The sequence below is a fragment of the Podarcis vaucheri genome (genome assembly GCF_965113315.1).
Source record: "Podarcis vaucheri genome assembly, chromosome: 11".
NCBI classification, from domain to species: Eukaryota; Metazoa; Chordata; class Lepidosauria; order Squamata; family Lacertidae; genus Podarcis; species Podarcis vaucheri.
This window is the reverse complement of record NC_138749.1, coordinates 22645355-22670588: the sequence shown is the minus strand read 5'-3', so window position 1 is coordinate 22670588 and position 25234 is coordinate 22645355. Positions and strand designations below refer to the sequence as shown.

The 25234-nt window shown below is 41.3% G+C and overlaps 1 protein-coding gene across 1 annotated transcript in view; it reads right to left on the bottom strand.

The window, feature by feature from the left end:
* Positions 1 to 374: 374 nt before the first annotated feature.
* The window catches only part of ITGA1 (integrin subunit alpha 1), a 71604-nt gene continuing 46744 nt past the window's right edge, over positions 375 to 25234 (bottom strand). Inside the window, exons 18-30 of the mRNA XM_082241808.1 lie at positions 24447 to 24557; positions 23641 to 23726; positions 22983 to 23118; positions 21830 to 21910; positions 14451 to 14527; positions 13753 to 13842; positions 12541 to 12643; positions 11090 to 11203; positions 10312 to 10416; positions 8779 to 8883; positions 7564 to 7656; positions 6521 to 6637; positions 375 to 5406 (exon numbers count right to left, since the gene is read on the bottom strand). Coding sequence (XP_082097934.1) covers positions 5362 to 5406; positions 6521 to 6637; positions 7564 to 7656; positions 8779 to 8883; positions 10312 to 10416; positions 11090 to 11203; positions 12541 to 12643; positions 13753 to 13842; positions 14451 to 14527; positions 21830 to 21910; positions 22983 to 23118; positions 23641 to 23726; positions 24447 to 24557 — 1263 coding nt within the window. The 3' untranslated portion in view covers positions 375 to 5361. The remainder of the gene's footprint in view (positions 5407 to 6520; positions 6638 to 7563; positions 7657 to 8778; positions 8884 to 10311; positions 10417 to 11089; positions 11204 to 12540; positions 12644 to 13752; positions 13843 to 14450; positions 14528 to 21829; positions 21911 to 22982; positions 23119 to 23640; positions 23727 to 24446; positions 24558 to 25234) is intronic.

Here is a 25234-nt window from a genome sequence, read left to right as displayed (position 1 = left end):
AATTTTTCTGCCCATATTGGAGACATTTAGCTGAATGTTAACCTTGATACAATTCCAGTAGCCAATAGACTACTCAGAAACACTTGCCATAAAAATCTCATAGTAAATAGCTGGGTTGGGGTGGGGACTCTCTTAGCACACCATGAAGCGAGTGTCATTTATGTCTTACCAAATGTTTTGTGTTTGCATTTTTCGTCTTAGGATGGAATTTCTGTTTGAAAAACTCTACAGATTATTTCAAGACATAAAGCCAAAATAATTTCTGGCTTATCTTTAAACAAATGTTGAAGGAACTTGTTAATATTTTGAAAGATAACACTGGTGGCTTAATGTTGCCAGCTCATGAATGAACAAAAAAGGAGTGGAAACCAACAACAAGGAGAAAAGTGTTTATTCAAGTGACAATTTCCATAGAAAAAAAGGTACAGTTTTACCATGTTATCATAATGGATGATGATCCATTGAAATAAAGTTACTTAAATTCATTGATTTTAACAGGTCTCCTCTGGGTATATCTAATGTTGGCTATCACTTTTTGAAATACACATTCTTACACTTTTGTGGACTTTTGCTACATCTTTTTGCTAAGAGAATATTTTTTTCCAAATGGACTTCATTTCTGACATTTATTTTTTAGAAACAAGCCACTTATTTTATTTACTTTTTTTATAATGGCTCTGCCCTCTAAAAACCGGGTTCATGCAGCGAGAACTTGAGGAAATGCACACCATGAATGGGCAGGATGTTTTCCTGGAGATGCGGTGATTCAAGATACGCGTCTCATCTGATAAAGCCACCCCCTCCATGCGTGCTCACCCTGTATCAACACAGAATGTTGCAACTTCTTCTGAGGAACATTGTTAAGCAGTGTGGGAGAAGTCAGTGAGTCATTTAGATCTGTGCTAGTAAGGAAACTCTCAGAAATTCATGCAAAAGATAATCTTGAATTTGGACGCTGGCATGCAACAACAATCATTTGTCCTTTTAATTATGCCAACCTTTTCATATTCTGCACCTGTGATCAAAAGGTTTTTAGTGTTGCACTTTCAAATTTCTACACTTTCAAATATCAAGAAAGCTGCTTCTGTTGTGGGAAAATCTCCAACACCAACGTTTTGTTCCTGGAAAAACACATTTTCCATGAAAGAGGGGATTTATACATATACATATACATATACATATACATATACATATAATGACACACAAATACCCGGAGTGTGCTTTCCTTCTTTTTAATAGAGCAATTCCAAGAAGAATGTAGAAAGACCAAAAATAAAAACAAAAAAAACTGTGCAGAAGCAAGCTCTTCTTTTCTACTGTTCTCTAGCTTTAAAAATGTGTCTCTCAAATAAATAAAAAAAATCAAAACATTGTCCAGTAGCACCTTAGAGACCAACTAAGTTTGCTCTGGGTATAAGCTTTCTCAGATAAGCTGCACAACACCAATGCCATAATGCTCATTCGTACCTGTTCCTCTTCTTCAACTCTAGCATGAGGCCCTATCTGCACTCAACATTTAAAGCATCATCATGTCACTTTAAACAGATCCAACCTCCACAGTATCATCAGCGCTGACTGGAAGCAGCTCTCCAGGGTTTCCGACAGGGGTGTGTGGATGCCAGGGACTGAACCCAGGATATTTTGCATGCAAGCCAGGTTCTCAATCACTGAGCCATGTCCCTTCTAGCATTATGGTGAAGAAGCAGAGTTGAAGATAAGAACATAAGAGCCCTGCTGGATCAGGGCCAAGGCCCATCTAGTCCAACGTCCTGTTCTCACAGTGGCCAACCAAATGCCTATGCTTGGGTGCAACAGCAATATCCTTTCCTGTGGTTCAGATCTCTCACCTCTGGCTTGCCTAAGGCCACCTGGTGATTACTTTCTCTGCCCCATCAACAATACCTACACCTGACAGGGTTGTTGCATGAAATAATTCACGTGAAGCAATCCAAACAGTAAAATTAAGTCACGACTTCGTCCCACTGATTTCATTGGGTCACAGGTACAACTGATTTGGATTGCAGTGCTATATACTTCCTTCCTAGAAATGTAATCCCAATTGAATTCAGTGGAACTTGCTTCGGAACAGAAACTGAATGATAGTGTTGTGAGGTTGGATCCAGTTCATTACGATACTAGAAATTACACATAAGGAGGGTGAAATAGAATGAGGGCAAGATTCACTACCTCATCTTTCCAGGTGCACAGCTGACTGATCTTGAGGAATTGCTCAAGAACTGGCAACCCACAGAGTCATAATTATTCAGAAGTCTCAAGTTGTGGGTCTGTCTGTGGTTTCTGCTAAGTTATATTCACTAAACAAAGGGCTCTGTTCATCTTCAGACAGGATTGTGAAATTGTATTAGGAACAAGCATACACAAACAAACAGTATGCATTCAGGAATGAACTCATGGTTTGCTTCAGACTTATGAATGCTACGGATACTATAAAGCATGAATCAGACTCATTACATCAATTTGATATAATCACTTAAAACAATAAATGAAAATTTATTTAACTCTGTGTATACTCAAATATATTTAAAACTAATGGTTTGATACTACTGGAATAAACCTTGAGCTAGCACATTGTTTTGCCCTTCTTCCTGTCTCCTTGTGCTCTCTATTTCAATTAGTTAATTCTCACTTCAGTGCAAACCATAGCTTGCTGCTGCACCCAGATCGGTAAACCATGGTTTGTGCTTTCCTTCTGAACTAGGATTGTAAGCCAGTTTGAAGTTGGCTCTACAATCCTAGGTTGAAGGATTAGTGCAAACTGTTATTTCCCAGATCAGATGTAATGGCAAGCTTTTATTTATTTATTGCCAAACAGTAAGTAACTAATTGAAAACACGATGGGACAAGGCTGGTTCCTGTGGTTTGCTGTCATGTGTGAACTAGCTCTCATGTACGTGTTCATTCTTGGGGATAGGAATAACCTACCAACCATGAATAGTGAAAAATTCAGATAGGGTAACATAAAAGAGATAAAACTTTTGAAGTTAAACAATATGTACCAAGCTTACATTTAAAATATCCACATTTATATACACACCAAGCTACTCAAATTGTGAATGTATAGCAAAACATTTTCATAGTGCAGAAGAAAGGTGATATATTTGGGCAAAGATAATTAGACTTGCATTAAACAGTATTAGATAAAAATATGCAGGCAACTTTCTCCAGTAGAGCTTCACTGTCTTAAATTAGACTAAATGGGCCATTGAGTGCAATCTTCAGGCCATGATCCTAAGCAAGTTTACTTTTAAATTGAGTTCCATTAAAATGAATGGATTTCCCTTTTTTTAAAACGGCTAATTGGAACAAGTTAGTTGTATCTAAATAACCTTCTTGTGCTTTCAGTCACCTGTGGCTAAATTTAGTGGGATTTGGGCCACTGTGTTTTGTGCTCTATTAGGATTTTAAACATTCTATCTATTTCAGTGTATTTCTATAGATACAGTGTACATAATAGTGTTTCAGACAGACACTTAACATAGCTACTGTTTAAATAATTCCTCGACACATAAGTAGCAAAAATTGAAAACCAAGGGAGATCACCTTGCTTCATTGTAGTGCTAGACTGTTGCTTCTTTTTAACTGCTTGATACTGTGATGCATTTCCCTGTAGGAATCAGTGTATAATCCCAAATCTGAGTTTCCATTCCTTTTAATTTATGTGCAAATAACAGGATTCTTGGCGAGTTTTTCTGACAGTGTCTTAAATGGCAAGCAACAGAATCTCCAGTGTGAAATGTATGCCGTACCAAACAAATATGTGTGATTATTCATGCTGTGAATTCCTCACACGTCACAATTATGGCCACTTGCAATCTTCATGTAGTTATATGTTAATACAGCTGATTTGTAACCTTATAGCAATAGGGCAACATAGATAAGTTTTGGGTTTGGACCCCACTCTCTCCAATAGACATAATTATATTTGGTCATTCCATGAAATACTTGCTCACATTTCCAAAATTCCAATGTGCCAGTTAAATTGGAAACAAATATTTAAGCAAATATTACATTACAAGCCACATGTATGAGAGGCTCTTTTCTGACCGGCACTGCTTTTTTATTTTTAAGCAACAGCATTGTCTACAATCCTACCCACCCCCCAATATAATTGCCAGATTAATGGAGGAAATATATGACAACCACGGTTAAATGCCCACCAGCACCATAGAGCTCACAACCACCCATATATATTTCCCCATCTCTTAAATGTTCAAAAAAGGTGTGTGCAGATTTGACTATCCTTTCAAAAATCTTAGTGAAACCACAGAAACTAAGTTTGTCTAGGCACAAAACCTCCTTGTGTACAATAGTGAATGAATGAAAAATTTGGGTGGCGTCAGGAATGGACAGCACCAGCACTGCACTTGTATATATATATATTTTGATGGTCATGCAATAAATTGATCGAAACACATCTGCGTGTCTCATCATAAATAGAGCAGGGAAATCTTTCCCTTTCAAAACGATGCATTCTGAGTGCTATTCTTTGAAGCAAATGTTTACCGCTCAAACCAACAGCTGTGTTCAGGATTTGAAATTGAGGCTTACAGTGAAGTACCAAGCTTTGAATTCTTTTACTTATGGGAAATGATTCTGCACCTTCGCCCCTCTTTTGGAACAACAGAATAGCAACTTTACAAAACGTTTGCTGTATGTATCAGAGACTGATCCCAAATCCAATACTCTCTCTCAGCCTGGGGACGGATGGTTGTGCTGTCTGGGGCTAACGTGGCTGTATTCCAAAATATCAGGAGATATAGGAAACCTGTCTTATTAGGAAGTGCAACCCATTTAGTTCAATAGAACACACTGCCCTGTAAATGTGACAGCCTTAGAGGAGTGCTGCTCTGAAAGCAAACACCATTTTTTTTGGGGGGGGAGGGAATGACTGGGATCTACAGAGCTGCAGAGCTAAGCTAAGCTAAGCTACCTTCAGCCAGTTGGTCCCAACCCACAATTCCACTGTTGTTTCCTTTTCTCTGTAGACCACTCTCCATTCTGGCCATATCCCAAATTGCTTTTAAAGCTCTCCTCGGTTTTAAAAGGAGTCTGCATGCCCCATGGAAATGGGTTGCTTGAGATGCAGAAGCCCAAAGTCTCCTTAGACACACAAAATGTGCTGTGTGCCCTTTTCTATCATTGATTTGTTGGCTTCATGTGTTTGTATGTGTGTTTGTTTGTGTGTGTGTTTAGTGTTAGGCACTTTCTGTTAGTGTTCAAGAAAACTTTTGTGACCACCTAGATTGCTCCAAGTCAGTGTTTTACAGTCACATTTCTGAGGAAGACCTGAGGACAAGTCCTTGTAGTATTCCTAGTTTTCTTCTGGAGGGTTTCCCCTTCTCATTTCTCCATTTTCTTCCTTAAAGGCCTGTTGAAAAACCCAGCCTGAAAGGAAAGTGGCAACAACATTTTAATCCAGCTTTGAAAACTTGCAGGGATGTACAGGGATGGGGGAAGAAATTCATTTCCATTTGTATTTAAGGCCAATCTACCTAACATACACTTCTCTGTCAAGAGAGGTTTTGCCATCAAAATTCAGTTTGGAATAACCGATTAGTTGTTATAAAACATCAGAAATAGGACACTCAGTCATGCAAAGAACAGAAACACTTGAATTAAGACGATCATTGTGTAACTCCTAAGACGATCCTAGATTCAAATTGTGTACAGTGGTACCTCAGTTTACGAACTTAATCCGTTCTGGAAGTCCGTTCTTAAACCGAAACCGTTCTTAAACCGAGACACATTTTCCCTAATGAGGCCTCCCATCACCGGTGCCCTTCCAACTTTCAGATCCCGTTCTTAGACCGAGGTAAAGTTCGCAATCCGGGACACTACTTCTGGTTTTGCGGACTTCGTAAACTGAATCGTTCGTAAACAGGACTGTTCTTAAACCGAGGTACCACTGTATACATATTAAATCTGCTTTGTGTTATTTCCCTTTCTTTCTTTCTTTCTTTCTTTAGCTTTGACAAGGGCTCCCACTTGTGGTCAAATGCTTAATGCCACCCAGATGCTTCCTGCAATTGAAGTAATCAGATACTATGTACTATGGGTGATATTCAATGCTAGAAATCAGTGGATGAGTATGAGTAACATTTAGTCAGCATTCTGTAGCTGTAGCTGTTGTCAGCATTCTGTTTCAGGAGCCCTCACCCTTTAGGGTCCCCCCTCCCTTAAAATATGTTTTTTAACTTCTGCAAAACTTCAGGTTTGTTGAAGTCCACTAACACCTCCCTCCTTATGCATGGATGGTGCCATTTTGGCTGTATAAGAACCGACATTTGGGGAACTGAGATCATTATTCCTTTATATGATATTCCTGCTGCAACAATAGAGGCACAAGGCTGTCTTTATCAGTAAGATAATATGTAGGGAGCAATCAGATTTTGCTTTACTACTGATCACCCTGTTATGAATTTCACTGATTTTTCACTGAGGGGGGAATAATTCTGAAACACTAAACTCAAATATGGAACGAACAATGTATATACCATACCTTCCATAATGCAAATATAAGCAGCGTAAGAATCAAAAGTCCAGCAAAAACGCTCAGCAGAATAACCCATAGTGGTACATGACCAGGAAGAAGCTCTTTGGAAATTTTAATAATGGTCTGAAAATTGAAAATACACACACAAATAAATCAGTATTTCAGTAATGATGGAACAAGGTTCTAGGTCTAATCTGTATTTAATTGTGTCTTAACACACACAAACTTTTAGTTGTACTTAATTTTTAAATTTTCATGCAAATACACAAAAGCAAGTGGGGGGGGGGAGAGGCTTTTCATAGCCTATTATGTGGGATAATATCCAGGGGAAAGCTGTGTGAGAGTTTTGCTTCTACTAGTTACCTGTGCAAATTAGTGCCGTCCCAAAAAGTGTTTTGAAATAGAAACGGCTGCAAATGATCTCAAGGTTTTGTGTATACAAGTACTGCTGAAGTCAATGAAATGTAATTACCAATCACTTTAGGCTGAATTCACAAACAAGGCATACTAGCAGCACAATCCTATACATGCTAACTCAGAAGTGAATCCAAATACGTTTAATGAGACTTCCTCCCGATAAACTTTGTAAAGAACTGCATCCCAAGAGATCTGAGCAGCTGTTGTGTGATGCAACCACAGGCATGTTTACTCAGAAGTAAGTGTTTACTTGGGAGAAAGCCCCATTGGACTTACTTCTGGATAAATATCCAGAGAATTATGCTGCAAAGCCGCGAATGTTAAAAATAAGCACCCTTATTATGCACTAATTTAACTAAGAGTGCAGTGGCAGAGAAGAAATTAGGTGGCTACTTTTCCACATCATGAAAATCAATGAACAGAATGTTTTTACTACCTTTCCATTTGATTGTGGTTGTGAATCTGGACAAATATTTCTGGACAAATGAGCAGCCAGTCTGCATGTTTACTTAGAAGTAAATTCAGTGAGCCTTATGGCATAATTCATAAGGTTAGGATGGCAGCCTTTTTTCCTGCCTTAACTGGTTTGCGGATTGAGCTTCCAATGTTTGCAAGAGTCTGGTGGGACTTACCTCTATTCTTTCATTTTCTTTTTTCAATATTAGTAATGAGTTTCCACTCCTAAGTAATGCTCTTACATTGACCTCTGCACTATGAAGATTTGCCTAGAATAAAGCAGAAGAAAAGCAGTTTGATGAAGCATTAGTTTCCAGAGATGAATCAGAACAGAGTATGATTTCTGCTTCTAAGAGGAAATTGTTTAAAACTGCAGGTGGAAAACAGCAGGTGGAAAACCTGCCTGAGAGGTGGTCTGAGAACTACAGTTCTTATCCCACCCACTGTCTGGTCTCTGGCACTCTGGCACAGAACTTTGCCATGTGCTGAGCATGTACCAGTGCAACCCTCTGTCTGATAAAAGTTGCCCCCTCCCTTGACTTATGACATTCATTGCCACTGTCTGCTGTCTCGCTGAGATTGCCTTGGCACTTGATTCTTGTCCAGCTCCTCTTCCTTACTGGTAAAATGTGGGAAATAAAGGAGCAAGTTAGTGGTTCCTTCGGTTGCGTGCTTTTTTGTAACACTTGCCCCCAGCTGTTCCCCTCCACTGCCACCCAAACTACACCATTGTATTTATTTGATTCGATCATAGGCTCCAGAATAGAGGGTGGAGTGGGAAATTTCCACTGGGACTGTACTGATGTTTAACTCTTTCTCCCGCAGCTGTGATCCCAATGAACATCCCTGTATGCTCCAATGATACCTTTCTCCCATAAAGCTAACTGCAGCATGAGTGATGTATAATAGGGTGTGTCATTTGCATGTGTGTGTGTGTGTGTTTAACAAGCAAACAGAACATTCTCTGCTACTTTGTCCTGCTTTATAACAGGCTGATTGTCTGTCATTAACCTCTTCTTCATTTATTAAAAGCTAACAGTATCTATTATTATTATTATTTACTGAATTTATAAACTGCCCTATACCCCCTATACCAGGAGGCCTCAGGGTAGTTCACAGAAAAGATCAACATAAAAACCACAATTTGGGGGGGGGGGGGCTCCAAGAAAGTGGGGCCCTAAGCTATAGCTTGTTTAGCTTATACATAAATCTGGCACTGCAGCTGACACTCAAATTAGGTAGAGCTGTTTCGGCTGTGGACTCAGGCCTTGGTCAAATCCAGTGCGCAACCCTAATAGATACATTGGATATCATACCTACATATAGAACTGTGGCAGTGGCATAACATGGTTTTGGACTCACGACTGTAACAAAGTTGGCAGTTCACTTACCTTTTTAAAGGTACGTTTCCAGATTCGGAATGAAATGTTCACATGAGTTATATTCGATGGGGCCACCGTACAGTTAATAGATTCACAGCGATAAAAATCACAGTTCTGTTTGAAGGATAATAGACAGACATTATTAATTAAACCTCTGCCAAACATGACTGCCCCAAAGAGCCTGACTTCAGATATCCTGACAGCCATTTTCTTCACCCCACTGAAATAAATGTTATTCAACATCTATTATTATATATTATTATTATTATGAAATGCATAGAGTGGCAATCGTATAGGGTATGTGGTGAAAAAGGGTCCCACAGACTCTGAGACAGAGAACAACTTAAACCAGTACGCATATTTCTGACTCATAAAATAATGGAAAAAAGAATCAGTGCGCATTTCTGTTCACTGCAATGGAAAGATGGAGGAAACTCAGATCCAAAAGGCTATAAAGGCCCTCAAAACTCAAAATTATACTCCTAAGAGTATATGCTCACCATATCTAAATAAGGTGAAAACGTCTGTCAATGGGGCTATTGTAATTGCATGTGCTGGTTATCAGAAGTGGCTTACTGGGTGGAGCAAAGCCACAGTGCTTGTTTCCAGGCAGGTGAGTTGCTTTTGCTTATTTATTTATTTATTTATTTGAGTTGCTTTTGCTTATTTATTTATTTATACCCAGCCCTCCCCGGCCAAGATGGCTAACATCAAGTATAAAAACAACTGATTAAAATACAACTTAAAAACAGGATTAAAATACAACTTAAAATTTCAGTGGAAGCCCAGTGGAAGTTCATTTCAGTGGAAGCCCAGATCAAAAACTGTTTTGGGGGAGAAAATGTCAAATCTTCACCAAGGCCAACTATCCAGACTGGTCCTACGTGGGCCAGAAAAAAGCCAGGGAAGTCCCCAAATAGGGGTTCCAACACAGAAGGAAAAGGAAAGAGGGGGAGGGGATCAGGCTGATTCCAAGTCAAAGGCCAGGAGGAACAACTCTGTCTTACAGGCCCTGCGGAAAGAAATCAGATCCTGCAGGGCCCTGGTCTCATGAGGCAGAGCGTTCCACCAGGCCAAAGCCAGTGTTGAAAAGGCCCTGGCCCTGGTTGAGGCTAATCTAACTTCCTTAGGGCCTGGGACCTCTAGGGTGTTGCTATTTATGGACCTTAAGGTCCTCCGTGGGGCATACAGGGAGAGGCGGTCCCATAGGTAAGAGTTATTGGAAGAGGCAAGGCAACGGTGAGGTCAGCATGGTGCAAATGCACCAGCAGGAGAGCTAGATTGGCTCTATGTACATTTGCACTGTACATACCTCCCTATCATCTCACTGCCCCTTCCTGCCCCTCCCACTAACCTGCTTCTCCTTATTATGCATTTCTTACTCCTGTGCATAATATTCCCAGCAAAGGCTAAGAAAAATATGATTATGATTACAGGTGACCATGACAGGGAAATGTTTCCTAACATAACCCAAACTGAAACTAGTCATGTCTGTGATAATATTCAGCCTCCCCAAGCAGACAGACATTCAGAAAAACGTACTATTTTTGGATCCTTTAGAGGGTGTCTTATTCCTGATGTCTCGAAGGGAGGGTCACCACCAATTCTCAAAGGATTTGTGGAGTGGCTGGAATTGCAGTTTACATTCTGTTAGCGGAGAAAGCAACCACGAAACAAATATTACTGGCAGTCCAAGACAGTTTTAACAATGTTAATTTCACAAATAAGTTGGCTTATGTCTCTGCAGTTGTTATAAGCTGTATAAAGGATCAGAAAATAGTAATTTAAAAAGCAAAATAATTTTAAACAGAAAAGTCCAACATAGCCCTGTGCTAAGAAAAATATACCATAATAAACAGAAAAGGGTACACCGAACAGGGTAGATTATTTTTAATCACTATTCCGCATTTTGTTATAACTAAAGCAGAGCACAAATAGTTCTACATGCCCAAGTGAGCTTGGACATGTACAAAGAAATTTCTTGCCCAGACCACAATACAGTATTTGGTCCAAAGCTGGATACGACATCATGGATTTTCTGGTTTCTAACCCGAACAGAGCAGACTGTTCTATTCTTATCCCTTAAACTTTCTAGAAGGTTTTTATTTAATTTCATTTACCAAAATTTATATGCCACTTGATTGTAGCAAAAACTTCTAAGTGTTTTACTAAAGATGATGGTTTTACATTTTCCATTTAGAAAAGTGAAAGGAAAGAGACATGGAACTTCTTGTCATTCACAATATTAAATCCACACAATTCAGATAAGAAGCTTAACTTCCAATTACTGGCCAATGCTGTTTGCATATAACTAACTTACCTCTGAGAAAGATATTGCGGTCAGGTAGAGGATATAGTTTTCGACTGAAGTCAGGTTAGGATATACGATTTGCAGTGTAAGCGGCGGCATTGGGAAATGGTCACCTTTTTCAATCTATGGTCAAAAGGATGGAAGTTTCACTTTGATTAGTCCATTCATTCTGTGCTAAGGACCTCATCAATATCCAGCACCATCCTCCTCCAGACCTCTTTGGACTATAAGCCTGGGGGGCAATGCCTATTGAATGCGCAGAATACAGAATACTAGCTGTGGTTTGGCACCTGCCCATAGGATATTATTAGTTCTTGCAATCCCAAAGCCTTACAACATCAGATCATAGTTCAGTGGTACCTTAGGTTAAGTACTTAATTCATTCCGGAGGTCTGTTCTTAACCTGAAACTGTTCTTAACCTGAAGCACCACTTTAGCTAATGGGGCCTCCTGCTGCTGCCGCGCCGCTGAAGCACGATTTCTCTTCTCATCCTGAAGCAAAGTTCTTAACCCAAGGTACTATTTCTGGGTTAGCGGAGTCTGTAACCTGAAGCATATGTAACCCGAGGTACCACTGTATACTCTGTATACATTATATAATTCCATAAATGGTAAATTAAATGGCATAAAAGGCTAAATTATAAAGAAGAACAGCTGTCATACTTTTTGATAAATAAATGGCTAAGAAACATGTGCCAAGAAGTATCTCAGCTCTTTTTTCTGGCTGAATATGCTACTCCTGGATTAATACACAGAGGTACAAATATGTAACCAGGACAAATGGTCTTGAAATGTATGGATGTACAGTGGTACCATGGGTTACATACGCTTCAGGGTACAGACTCCGCTAACCCAGAAATAGTACCTCGGGTTAAGAACTTTGCTTCAGGATGAGAACAGAAATCACATGGTGGCGGCGAGGCGGCAGCGGGAGGCCCCATTAGCTAAAGTGGTGCTTCAGGTTAAGAACAGTTTCAGGTTAAGAACGGACCTCCGGAATGAATTAAGTACTTAACCTGAGGTACCACAGTATCCATTTAAAATGTAAGTGGGGACTAATCATCTTACTTTTGGCTCTGTTTGCAATTAAATTTTGAATATATTCACGAGTGGGGATTTTGACTTTGCTATCACTCTATCAGTCTCCCACTGAATCTCTTTCACCCCATGCCAACACTCTGACTGAAACTGAAAATAGCCCTTCAGTCTAAGGTGCCTAGGAGTGGGTTACAAAACACAAGTGATACAGTTCGAAACCAAATAAAAACAGTGTATGAAACAAACCCCCCATTTTGACAATTATAAAGTTGATCACAACCTGTTTTTCAACCGTCAGAGGCTAGGGTAGATTTACATAGGTAAAATTTTGCTTTTACACACACACACACACACACACACACACACACACACACACACGGAAAAGAACAGCAGCCAGTAAATGTTTGCAGGCTTTTTCTTACCATGTAGTTTATGTTAATTTCATCTCCGATGTTCTCAGTGGAATTAATATATTTAGGGAAAGTATCATTTGCAGCAATAATGATGTGAAATGAACTGGGTTCTCTGAAAAAGAAACAAAACAAAACAAAAATGTATATAGCTATTTAGAGTTTTCAAAATATCCCACATACATCAATACAGTAACCTAAAATAATCAAAAGGTAGATCAGTGTTCAATATACCCATGTTTTTAGATAAGGACTAGTGTTGATGCTGGTGCTGAGAAAACCATGCAGTATGGTAATTAAACAAAAAACATGCTCTTTCACTAACGGCCATAGATGTCAAATACAGCTTCTAATGAACATGGAGAATAGATGCACCTCTTAATCCTGGCTTTTGATCCTTGAGATGTATATTTTTTGGCCTCACCTTATTTCTGCAACTGTAAATTGTTTTAAACTGTTTTTAATATTTTGTTTTAATGTTGTAACCTGCCCTGGGACCCTAGGGTGAAAGAGAGGTAATAAATAATTAAAATATTGAGAGGGCTTCCCATAAGCATCTGGTTGGCTACTGTGGGATCAGATTTCTGGACTAGATAGACCTTTGGTCTGATCCAGCAGGGCTTTTCTTACATCTTATGCGTGATAGAATATGTGCCTTTTTGCTTCAGGTGAAGCTATTTCTAAGGCTGAAATCCTAAACATGGTTATTAGGAAGTAAGGTTGTCCGAGAATTCAGCTGAAAACAGAAATGTTCCCTTGTGTGTCCCATGTCTAGAACAGAAATCAGATCACCAAATATGTTTGGCATTTGCTGTATTTGCTTTCAGTTTGATGTGTACAGTATTTGCATTGTGTTTCCTTTGCACTGAAACTTACAGTATGTGGTGGAATAATGTAATGATGTAGCAACGTATGTAATTAATTACATAAATGATGTAACTTACAGACACAAAGTAGAATAATGAATTTTTTGTCAGATGAACTGCAGCAGAATGGAAACAGTGCTGCATGTGACCAATACAGGGCAGGACAGAAAACAATGCTTCTTACATCCCTAGTAAGTCTTGTGGAAGTTATGTCTAAGTAAAATTGCATAAAATTATACCACCAGACTGCAATCCTATACCCACATGAGAGCAAACCCCATTTGATGATACTTCTGAGTAAATATGTGTAGAATTGTGCTGTAGGACAATTTTGCTCTGGCAAAATATATAGAGGTACCTTTTAAATATTAATCCACTTTCATATTTGACTGGTATTGCAATACTTCCTCTGTTATCCGCGAGGGTCTCTTCGTGTTCTTCACTGTCACTGAAACGAAAAATTGTTATGATCGAATATGAAATTCATGCACTACAGGTAGGTCAGGTTTTGCTAGACTGAAATGCTTGCTGTTGTGGATTAACACATCTATTGGTCCGTTGCTTTAAGCTACAGCAGTTTTCAGCATAAAATGAGATATGTGTCCAAAAATAAGTTTTCTGAACACTTTGCCAAGGGGCAGCTATGAAACCAGATGCACTTGTACCTCAAGAATACAGACACATCAAATTTTAGAGTTGGAAGGAATATCAGGGATCATCTGGTCCAATTCACTGCAATGCAGGAATCACAACTAAAGAGTCCTTTCAGAAGGCCACCCAACCTCTGAAGAGGAGTCCATCACCTTCTAAGGTAGTCCCTTCAATCATTAAACAGCTCTTTCTGTCAGAAAGTTCTTCCTAATATTTAGCTGGAATCTATTTCTTTAACCTACTTGATTTGTTACCATCCATGTAATAAACAGCTACTGTCAGTTTATAAACGGGGCCTTCATAAACGTTCTTATGGAAATGGTATCTCACTTAGTAGCCTAGGAAGCAAAATTGGGCATTGGTGGGGAGATTAACAATGCACTACAAATAAGGGTCAGAACTAACCTGGTGACAGAAAACTGAATCACAGTATTTTCCAGAAGCGAAGACACATTGAATTGGAATGCTATGTCGAAGAAGATCTAAAGGAAAAGTGCATCAAATTAATGGTGTTCACAATTATTTGAAACAAAATGTCTAAATTGTAAAATAATGTTCATAGAAATAGAAAGCAGTTTATAGTCACTCCCCAGATGCAGAGTATGGGCTGAAAGCACATGAGACTACCACCTTGCTAAAGCTAAGCAGATCTGGGTTCGGTGATTATGTGGTTGGATGACTGCCTTGTAACCCCATGCACAATGCCTTGGGTTCCATGACGGAAGACAGGATGAAAATAGCACCTAAAAATGGCCCCACCTGGCCTAGGGGGCGGGGCCCAGACTCATCAGTTCTAAAAAAAAAAGGCTCCTCATGAGGCCGGAGGAACATCGCCCGGCTGTGAGTGTGAAGTTTGCTCTCCGCAAGGACCTTTCCACCTGGCCTAAGGGGCAGGGCACAGACTCACCAGCTCTACTAAAGAGGCTCCTCATGAGGCCAGAGGAACATTGCCTGGCTATTGTTTTATTGATTTAATATGCTGCAAACTGCTTTGAGATTTTTATTAAAAATATAAAGCGGTATAGAAATTTACGGTAAGAAATAAAAAATTAATAAATATTAATAAATCAGGTGTCCTATGTGCAGACACACAGAACAGTAAATTAGTGGAACTAGAGTGGTACCTCTACTTACGGACATGATCTGTTCCGGGGTGCCGTTCTTACCCCAAAAAGTCTGTAAGTAGAGCACCACTTCTGCGTGTGCACGTGACATGATAGAGTGCTCCTGCACATGCACGAAATGGCAAATCTGGAAGTAAACACTTCTGGGTTTGCCGCATTCGTAACCTGAAAAAACTCAACATGAAGCAAACGTAACTCGAGGTATGACTGTAAATGACAAGACTGGAGACCCACCCCATTAAGAATGAGGGCTGCACACCAAGTTTGCCATCATGCTGCCACTGAACCTTGTCGGGAAATACAGCCGCAAATTCTGATCATTTAGAATTGGGTGCTGGTCTGAAAGGAGGGACACAAACTCCAAAGAAAATGTGACTCTCAACTACAGATGCATGTCTAGACCTTTCCAGTAGTATTTTAAAATCTGTACATGGAAGGGGCAATGTTGTATTCCATTAAAGATCTCAAGGGGGGAAATATCTATTTCATTTGTTCCTAACTGGAGTGGCCTCTCTCTCTCTCCCTCCCTCCCTCCCTCCCCTCTACCATAAGGTTACCAGACATCCCTGTTTCCCGGGGACAGTCCCTGGATTTACAAATCAGTCCCCATACAAAATCCATTGAAGTTGAAAAGTGTCCCCGGAATCATTGAAAAAAATCTGGTGACTTTACTCTACCACCTTCCCACCTACAGAGAGAGAGAGAGAGAGGGAGGGAAGGAGGGAGGGAGGGGAAGAAAATTACTCTAGCATAATGTGCTGTATTTTCAGTCAGTACAACATCTTAACTCGAAACATTGGTTCCAATTTTATACAGTCATACCTCGGGTTAAATATGCTTCAGGTTGAGCGCTTTCGAGTTGCGCTCCCTGGCGACCCGGAAGTAACGGAATGCGTTACTTCCGGGTTTTGCCGCTCGCGCATGCGCAGACGGTCAAAATGATGTCACGCACATGTGCAGAAGCAGCAAATCATGACCCACGCACGCGCAGATGCGCAGACGCAGGTTATGTTCGCTTCAGGATGCGAACAGGGCTCAGGAACGGATCCCGTTCGCATCCAGAGGTACCACTGTATAGCGAGTTGTACCGAAGATTGCAGGGGCGAACCTAAGAACATAAAAAGAGCCTGCTGGACCAAGTCAATGGCCTGGCATCCTGTCCTTCCAGTGGCCACCCAGATGCCATGGCAAACCCACAAGCAGGACCTAAACACCAGAGCCCTCTTCTCTCCTCGCCTGCAGTTTCCAGTTTACTAGTATTCAGAAGCACATTGTTTTCAATGGTGGAGACAGAGCATAGCCATCATGTGTAGCAGCCACTGATAGCCTTATCCTCTATGAATTTGTTGAATTCTCTTTTAACGCCATTCAAGTTGGTGGTCATCCCTGGCTCCTGTGGGCGTGGGTAGCATAGCTTACCCATGTAACCCATGAAGTCGTGATTTCTTTTATCTGTCCTGGAAGGCAGCTCACAATGGCTCTTTCCCTTCTTCCCCCGGAGCCCCCTTTATCAGTTGGAAAGCATATCCAGAGGGCTGGTGGGGGGAACCCTCCAAACATCAAAGTCTGTGTCTTGCAAGGAACTGCCTGATACCACACAGGTGCCCAATTTCGACAATTCCCCTCTCGCACTGCTACTCCATAAGTTAACGGTCCACAACATTTGGTAGTTCTCCTGCAACCGCCTGGAGAGACTTTTGGATCCATACAGAGGCCAGTGGCAATTGGCAGCGTATTTTCCATTATTGCAGCATGGATACAAGCTATTATCTCCCTCGCATTGACTCTGAATTACCACAGCATAATCGGGCCGTTAAAAAGTATTTCGCAAACAATGCATAGAGACACTGCAATTGTTTCATCGTGTTGCCTTTAAATCCCTGGAGAAGAAGCTGTGGGAAAGTTTGCCGTCAGCCAATTTAGTGTCAAGAGAACAGAGCCAGGTCACAGAATGAGGAACTGGGACTAAATTGAAATTCCACACAAGTTGTTTTTGTAAGGTTATTAAAAGCCTCAGCAAAGTGTAGAATTTCACTTTTAAAAACAGAGCAATGAGTTCCATGGCTAATATAAAAGCTGAATATTTGAGGTCACCAGAGTAGAGCTGCTGTCAGGCTCAGCCTCAGAGCCTTTCCAGATAACCAGGGTGAAGAAAATCAGATAAACTTAACGTTTTAACACATTGAGCACTTTAATTCCTAGTGCTTTTAGACTTCCAGCAGAGGCTTTGGTGGACTGGTCAGGGGCTTTCCTAGATTGTGATTTTGATCCTGGCTCCACCATTGTCACTGGAGGCTCAGGAGTGTGTGCTTCTAGCCATGGCCTGTTTTGGACAGAGGTGACTTGGCCACTGTATTATTCCATGCTCTGGTAACTTCTAGACTGCATTACGCCCTATGTGGGATGGCCCTTGAAGACAACTTGGAATTTTTGTCTGGTCCAAAACACAGCAGCCAGATTGCTGGCTGGGGTTCCAGAACTTCCATGATCTAGCTGCATTGTTCACCTGTGTTCACATTGCTTTTTAAAGCCCTACATGACTGAGGCCCCAAATACCCAAAAGACGGACTCCTTCCCTGCAGACCCTCTGGGGTGTTAATAATAATAATAATAATAAATTTTATTTATATCCCGCCCTCCCCAGCCGAAGCCGGGCTCAGGGCGGCTAACAACACTAAAATAGTGCAACATTATAAAAACATCATAAGAATTAATTAAAATCAGAATTGATGGCAACCATAAACTAAAGTATTGTAAGGATTGCCAAAGGAGGGAGTCAGGCTGTGCCCTAACCAAAGGCCTGGTGGAACAGCTCTGTCTTGCAGGCCCTGCGGAAAAATGTCAAGTCCTGCAGGGCCCTTGTCTCTTGTGACAGAGCGTTCCACCAGGTTGGAGCCGCAGCCGAAAAAGCCCTGGCTCTAGTTGAGGCCAGCCTAACCTCTCTGAGGCCTGGGACCTTCAAGGTGTTTTTATTTGAGGACCGTAAGTTCCTCTGTGGGGCATACCAGGAGAGGCGGTCCCGTAGGTACCAGGGTCCTAGGCCGTATAGGGCTTTGAAGGTTAAAACCAGCACCTTAAACCTGATCCTGTACTCCACCGGGAGCCAGTGCAGCTGGTATAGCACCGGATGAATGTGATCTCACAGCGAGGACCCCGTAAGGAGTCTCGCTGCGGCATTCTGCACCCGCTGGAGTTTCTGGGTCAGTCTCAAGGGCAGCCCCACATAGAGCGAGTTACAATAATCCAGTCTGGAGGTGACCGTCGCATGGATCACAGTGGCTAGGTCAGGGCGAGAGAGGTAAGGGGCCAACTGCTTAGCTTGGCGGAGATGAAAAAATGCCGCCTTTGTTATAGCTGTAATCTGCGCCTCCATAGAGAGGGAGGTATCGAAGATTACACCCAAACTCTTGACGGACGGAGCTGGCACTAATTGCACCCCCGCAAGAGATGGGAGTTGCCCCCTCAATCCCATATCGTCCCGCCCCAGCCAGAGGACCTCTGTCTTCGAAGGATTTAACTTCAACCGGCTCCCACGTAACCATCCAGCCACAGCTTCCAAGCATCTGATCAGTGTGTCTGGGGCCGAGTCAGGATGGCCATCCATCAACAGATAGAGTTGGGTGTCATCAGCATACTGATGGCAGCCCAGCCCAAAACTCCGGACAAGCTGGGCGAGGGGGCGCATAAAGATGTTAAAAAGCATCGGGGAGAGAATCGCACCCTGAGGCACTCCACACACCAAGGAGTGGCGGGATGACAGTTCCCCCCCAAGCGCCACCCTCTGTCCCCGACCAGAGAGAAACGAGCGCAGCCATTGAAGGACTGTGCCCTGGATCCCCACGTCGGCGAGGCGGTGGTCCAGAAGTTCGTGATCGACCATGTCGAAAGCTGCTGACAGATCTAGAAGAATCAGCAGCCCCGACCCGCCTCGATCCAGCTGTCTACGAAGATCATCTGTTAGGGCAACCAGAGCCGTCTCGGTCCCATGACCAGCGCGGAAGCCGGACTGGAATGGATCCAGAGCCGATGTTTCATCCAGAAACCTACCAAGCTGTTCAGATTAGTAGAGGGGGCCCTCATTGTGCTCTGGAAATAACTTTCTCTGTGGAAACTCTGTGGGATCCCCTCCTCACATAGGTTCACCCGACACCTTCATTGCTTAGTTTTTGTCATATCCTGAAGATGCGCCTCTTTATCTTTGACACCAGAGGGATATATATTTTGCGAACTACCCTACTGATTTAAATACTGCATTTTAATATTGCTGTAACTCACCCTGGGACCTGAGGGCAGGTGAGAAATCCTATTAGCAACAGTAATAGGTAGTTTCACCTCCTACACAAATCTCCTTTTCAGGCTGTATTTTCACACCTTAAGAACATACCCCTGTTATTGCATATGGCCAATACAGTGTGCTATAATCTTTTAATTCAGTTTTTTGTGTGCCCCCAAAGCAAAAAAAGATGACATGCTGAAGGATTCTAATTGGTCATCTGTTAGACCCTCAGGCGGAATACAGAAACACAAGGTCTCAGCGTTTATCAGACCTGATATCTGAGTCATCTGATTTGAAATGAATGCAGCTCCCCAACCCACATTGTAGGCTTGGAGCCTCTACCCACCCCATGCTAGGATCCTGGAACTGCTTGGGCCCCCATGCTGGCAATTTGTGAAGAGTGTGGCTTTGGCGAGTGTCTGCTGTGGGGAGAGTCTAAAGATCTGGATGCAGCTCACAGGCCTGTGACTTCCCATTCCTGCCATAGGGATTCATTTTCAAATCCATACTGGTTGTTTTCTAGCCATTACTCAGTGAAGATAAGCTTCGAAGTATGTCAGCAAGGACTAATGAAGAGAAATCACTGTATATGATTTCCACTGGTTGGACGAATGGGCTTGGTTTATGTCCTCTGCACAGGATAAATGATGTGACCTAAGCCTTGCTAACATTCTCTCCCGAGAAGTAGCTTATGCAAGGAAAGTTTGTAGTGTGCGCATGTAGGCCAAAGTGCATTTTTCCTCCTACATACACTGAAATAAGATCTCTGGTCTTCAGCGGAAGCGCTGAATGAAGGGATCTTTTGCATAAACTTTGTCCATCTGCAGAAACGAGACTCTTCCGTTGTACAAAGGTTGCAAGGGCAGCTGCTGAGACTAAGAAGATCCCAAGGCAAAGACTGCAAGGTCCTCTGACTTCTGCAACAGGACCCTTTCTGACTTAGGGATTAAACAATAAATAAATATGCTGGCTGCAGGATGGTGCCGTCAGATACTAGGACCACTCTAGAAGCTACTGTTTATATATTCCCATGTACACCATGCTCCTAGGATTCAAATTCTGGCACAGTCAGAGCTTCAAAGCAATGTCCAAGGCAAACATCACACGCTATTTCTTTAGCCCTGTTGTTGAAACACTTTCTGTGTCCCAAATGTATGCTTCACAGTTTATGGGTGACACTCAAAGTAACCGGGAGAGAAAAATTGTGGTGGTTAGCAAGCAGCAATACTAAAGGCACACAAATTCAATCAATCTCCCAGTATACAATTAAAAGTAGAGTGGGAATTCCATTCCAGTGTTCTGATGGTATGAAAACAGGTGATAAATAGGATAGGGAAAGTGGCTCAAGAATCACCACAGATACTCTTAAACATGCACTAGAGAGCAGGATTCTGCCCACGGCGTGGCAGTGAAGGTCCTTTTGCTTGTAACACATATGCTCTACCACAGATCTACAGCCCTTTTCACCACTGAAAAGTGTCATTTTCCTGTATTTATTACCTAGAATCATAGAATCATAGAGTTGGAATAGACCACAAGGGCCATCGAGTCCAACCCCCTGCCAAGCAGGAAACACCATCAGAGCACTCCTGACATATGGTTGTCAAGCCTCTGCTTAAAGACCTCCAAAGTAGGAGACTCCACCACACTCCTTGGCAGCAAATTCCACTGTCGAACAGCTCTTACTGTCAGGAAGTTCTTCCTAATGTTTAGGTGGAATCTTCTTTCTTGTAGTTTGGATCCATTGCTCCGTGTCCACTTCTCTGGAGCAGCAGAAAACAACCTTTCTCCCTCCTCTATATGACATCCTTTTATATATTTGAGCATGGCTATCATATCACCCTTTAACCTCCTCTTCTCTAGGCTAAACATGCCCAGCTCCCTTAGCCGTTCCTCATAAGGCATCGTTTCCAGGCCTTTGACCATTTTGGTTGCCCTCCTCTGGACACCTTCCAGTTTGTCAGTGTCCTTCTTGAACTGTGGTGTCCAGAACTGGACACAGTACTCCAGGTGAGGTCTGACCAGAGCAGAATACAGTGGCACTATTACTTTGATCTAGATGCTATACTCCTATTGATGCAGCCCAGAATTGCATTGGCTTTTTTAGCTGCCTGTATGAATAAAAAGTAATATAGGAAGCATCTCTATTTACTCAAGTCTTTAGGTGGGTCAGAATTCAGGTTCTGTACTGTTATTGAATGTTTGATCTATGGTATTTGTTTTCACATTATGGTGTTTTCAATGTCATTAGCTGCCAATGGTGGGGCATGGAGACTGGGACATACACATTTTTCATTAATAACACATTAGCAAGCTTTGGCCCAAAAAGAGCCTGGCATTAGAAAAACATAATTAACCAAAACAGCTCATTCACAACAACTTACCTCCTCTCCAGGTGTTAGGAAAGGGTAGCCCACTTTGCAAGTGATATTAGGCCCAGATTCACAGCTATCTTTTGATATTTTCTGCACATAAAATGATAGAAATTATTTCATCTTGATGTAATGTGAGTTATTTCTGATTTATTTTTGAAGTGAAAACCTGCAAAATCTGAAGATATAAACTCAGTTAAAAAAAAAAAAGGTAAAGGACCCCTGACAGTTAAGTCCAGTCATGGGCTCATCTTTCTTTACTGGCCGAGGGAGCCGGCGTTTGTCTGCAGACAGTTTTTCCAGGTCATGTGGCCAGCATGACTAAGCCACTTCTGCCGAAACTAGAGCAGCGCATGGAAACAGCATTTACCTTCCCGACAGAGCGGTACCTATTTATCTACTTGCACTTTGACGTGCTTTTGAACTGCTAGGTTGGCAGGAGCAGGGACTGAACAACGGGAGCTCACCCCGTCGTGGGGATTCGAACCGCTGACCTTCCGATCAGCAAGCCCTAGGCCCAGTAGTTTAGACCACAGCGCTACCCGCATCCCATAAATTCAGTAATATATCCCCAAAGAAGACTGTAACAGCCATATTTGCATGCCACCTTTTTCTTCTTCTCAGGAGCTCATGGTGAACTGGGCTGAGAGACACTGACTTAAGTCAACTTCATACATGAACAGGTATTTGAACCCAGCCCGATGTCCAAGTCCAACACTCAAGCCACTACAACAGAGCTGGGAAACTTAGGTCCCTTCAGAAGTTGTTGGACTACAACTCCCATAATCCCTGAACACTGACTATGCTGGCTGGGGACTGATGGGTGTTGGAGGCCAACATCTGGAGGGGCATGAGTTCCCTGCCCCTGAACTTCATCATGTTGGCTCTAACACAATAATATACAGCTATATGTGTCTTTCTTACATCACACATATTTTTCTTTAGTACTGTTTGCAGAGTAAAGTACCAATATCTACCTATAGGAAAAATCAACAATTGCATAGGAATCCCTGGCTCTCTAACCTGAATTATTATACATATAAATTCCATCAAACAGACAAGCTGGCTCTACTAGTTCTCCATCACAACAAGACAAGAGGATTATTATTATTATTATTATTATTATTATTATTATTATTATTATTATTAAAATTAAAGCATGTACCTCAATCCCAGCAAAAATAATATTTGGAGAATACTGAACAATGACTCTGGTATTATAAGCACTGTCTTTTTTATTCTTAACAAGCATCCGGACCCAGAACTTCAGATTGCTCGCCCTAATAATGAATGGTGATGAACTGAAAAATAAACAAAACATTTTTATTTTTTATTTTTTATGAATTTTCGGTTTTCAAGAGTTTACAAATACTCATCTTACAGTCACATACTTCCAATACAAATACATATCAGACTTCCCTCGCCCCCTTTTGTGGTTCCATCTCTTACCTAAATTTTTAACACTGCATTTTCCACTTTATTCCATTTCTGAATTATCTGACAATTAAGTCAACCCTACCAATGCACTTAGTTTTATACCATGATTTTTTTAAAATATTCCACAAATATTCCCCACTCCTTAATAATTTGCCCCCTTCTTGGTTTCCTAGCACACCTGTTAATTTTTCCATTTCAGCATAATCCATCAATTTAATCAGTCGAAATCAAAACATTCTTAAGAAATAAACAATTTTAAAACAGTTCTGGCTTATGATTTCTGTAACAATAGTTTCATTGACCCAACCATGCTGAATGTTGTATAAGATATCTATACAAGCATAATTTTACGTGTGTATATAGAAAGGTAGCGTTGTCCATGTTACCTGCTTCCTTCTATGGCTGCATTGGCAGTCAGCTGAAGATCGGTAATACATTTCTCTTTGGTTCCACAATCCTTTGTGAAAGGGATCTGCAAGAAGTTTAGTCATTCATTCATTCATTTATTCCACAACCTTTATATGTTGCTTGACTGTAATAAAACCTCAAAGTGGTTTACAAAGCAGTTTATGGACTTTGCAATAAGTTCCTCTATGCCTCAGAAGTTCTTGCTGAAGAGCATACAGTGGTACCTCAGGTTATAGACGCTTCAGGTCACAGACTCCACTAAACCAGAAATAGTACCTCGGGTTAAGAACTTTGCTTCAGGATGAGAACAGAAATCGCATGGCGGCGGCGTGGCAGCAGCAGGAGGCCCCATTAGCTAAAGTGGTACCTCAGGTTAAGAACAGTTTCAGGTTAAGAACAGACCTCCAGAACGAATTAAATTCTTAACCCGAGGTACCACTGTACTAATAATTTGGGACATTACTGCTCCAGCTTAGCTCAATGTTAACCCTTAGATATTTCTTGTATATATTTTTTAAAATGTTTAATGTTTTAATGTTGACAAGGCTCTTCAGTTCTTTTTCTTTTCTTTTTTAGTTGAGCCAGTCAGTTTTGTGATTATTTTGCATTGTTTTGTGGTATCTTATTGCATCATTTTGTATTGTTTTATGGTATCTTATGCTCTCTATCTCCTTGATATTTTTTATGTGAGTTTATAAATTAAATAAATACAGAAATATATTGATGCACTAATTCACACATCAGATCAAGAAACCAGACCACTTTCCACATTGTAGCGACTCACATATTCATATATTGAGTTGGGCATTGCACTGTCCAGGATCGGTCCACTCTCTGGATCAGAGAAGTTGAAGTCCAACAAAACCTTTACAGAATCACGAAAGTCAGGCTGGTCCTAGAGACAAAGTGAAGGCAAAGAAAACAATCATTGCAACCTTTCCCCTTCTTCCAATCATCAGAATACTAAAAAAAAAGAGGCATGCTTTTAAAATGACTATTGGTGGGTGGTCTATACTTTGCATTATTCACCTAAAAGGAAGCATGCCAAACAGCAAATTCAAGACAAAACAGGGAGCTTAAGGACCATACTAGACAACATAGCCAAAGGATTTTCCCTTATGGACTCCAACTGACCCTTTTTCTTATCTTGAAATTGCAGACTATGAGTCAGAGCCCAGGTTTCACTGAATAAAAAGCAACCTTCAGGGTTTTTCAGCTAGGCTCATTGTAGCAGGCCTCAGACCACAAACACTTTTAAAAAATGGAGAGAATTTAAGATGCAGTCTGGTGTGCCAGCTATGACAACAATGGAAAATAATCCCCAGGAGCACAGGTCTTTTTTTCTGCATCCCAAAGAAGATGGCTGGGTCTCAGTAAGAGACCAACAGAATTTTTTAAGGCTGGGGTCCTAAGAAGTTCAAGCATGTACAAAGTGCCTGTGTAATGATTTTGTTTTGTTTTGGTAACAACCCTTATCATCAAATAAAATGATACTCTTGAGGGGCCCAATGTCTTCAGATATAGCTAGTCTGGGATATAAAAGTGATGGAGAGAAATCTGGTTCGGTTTGCA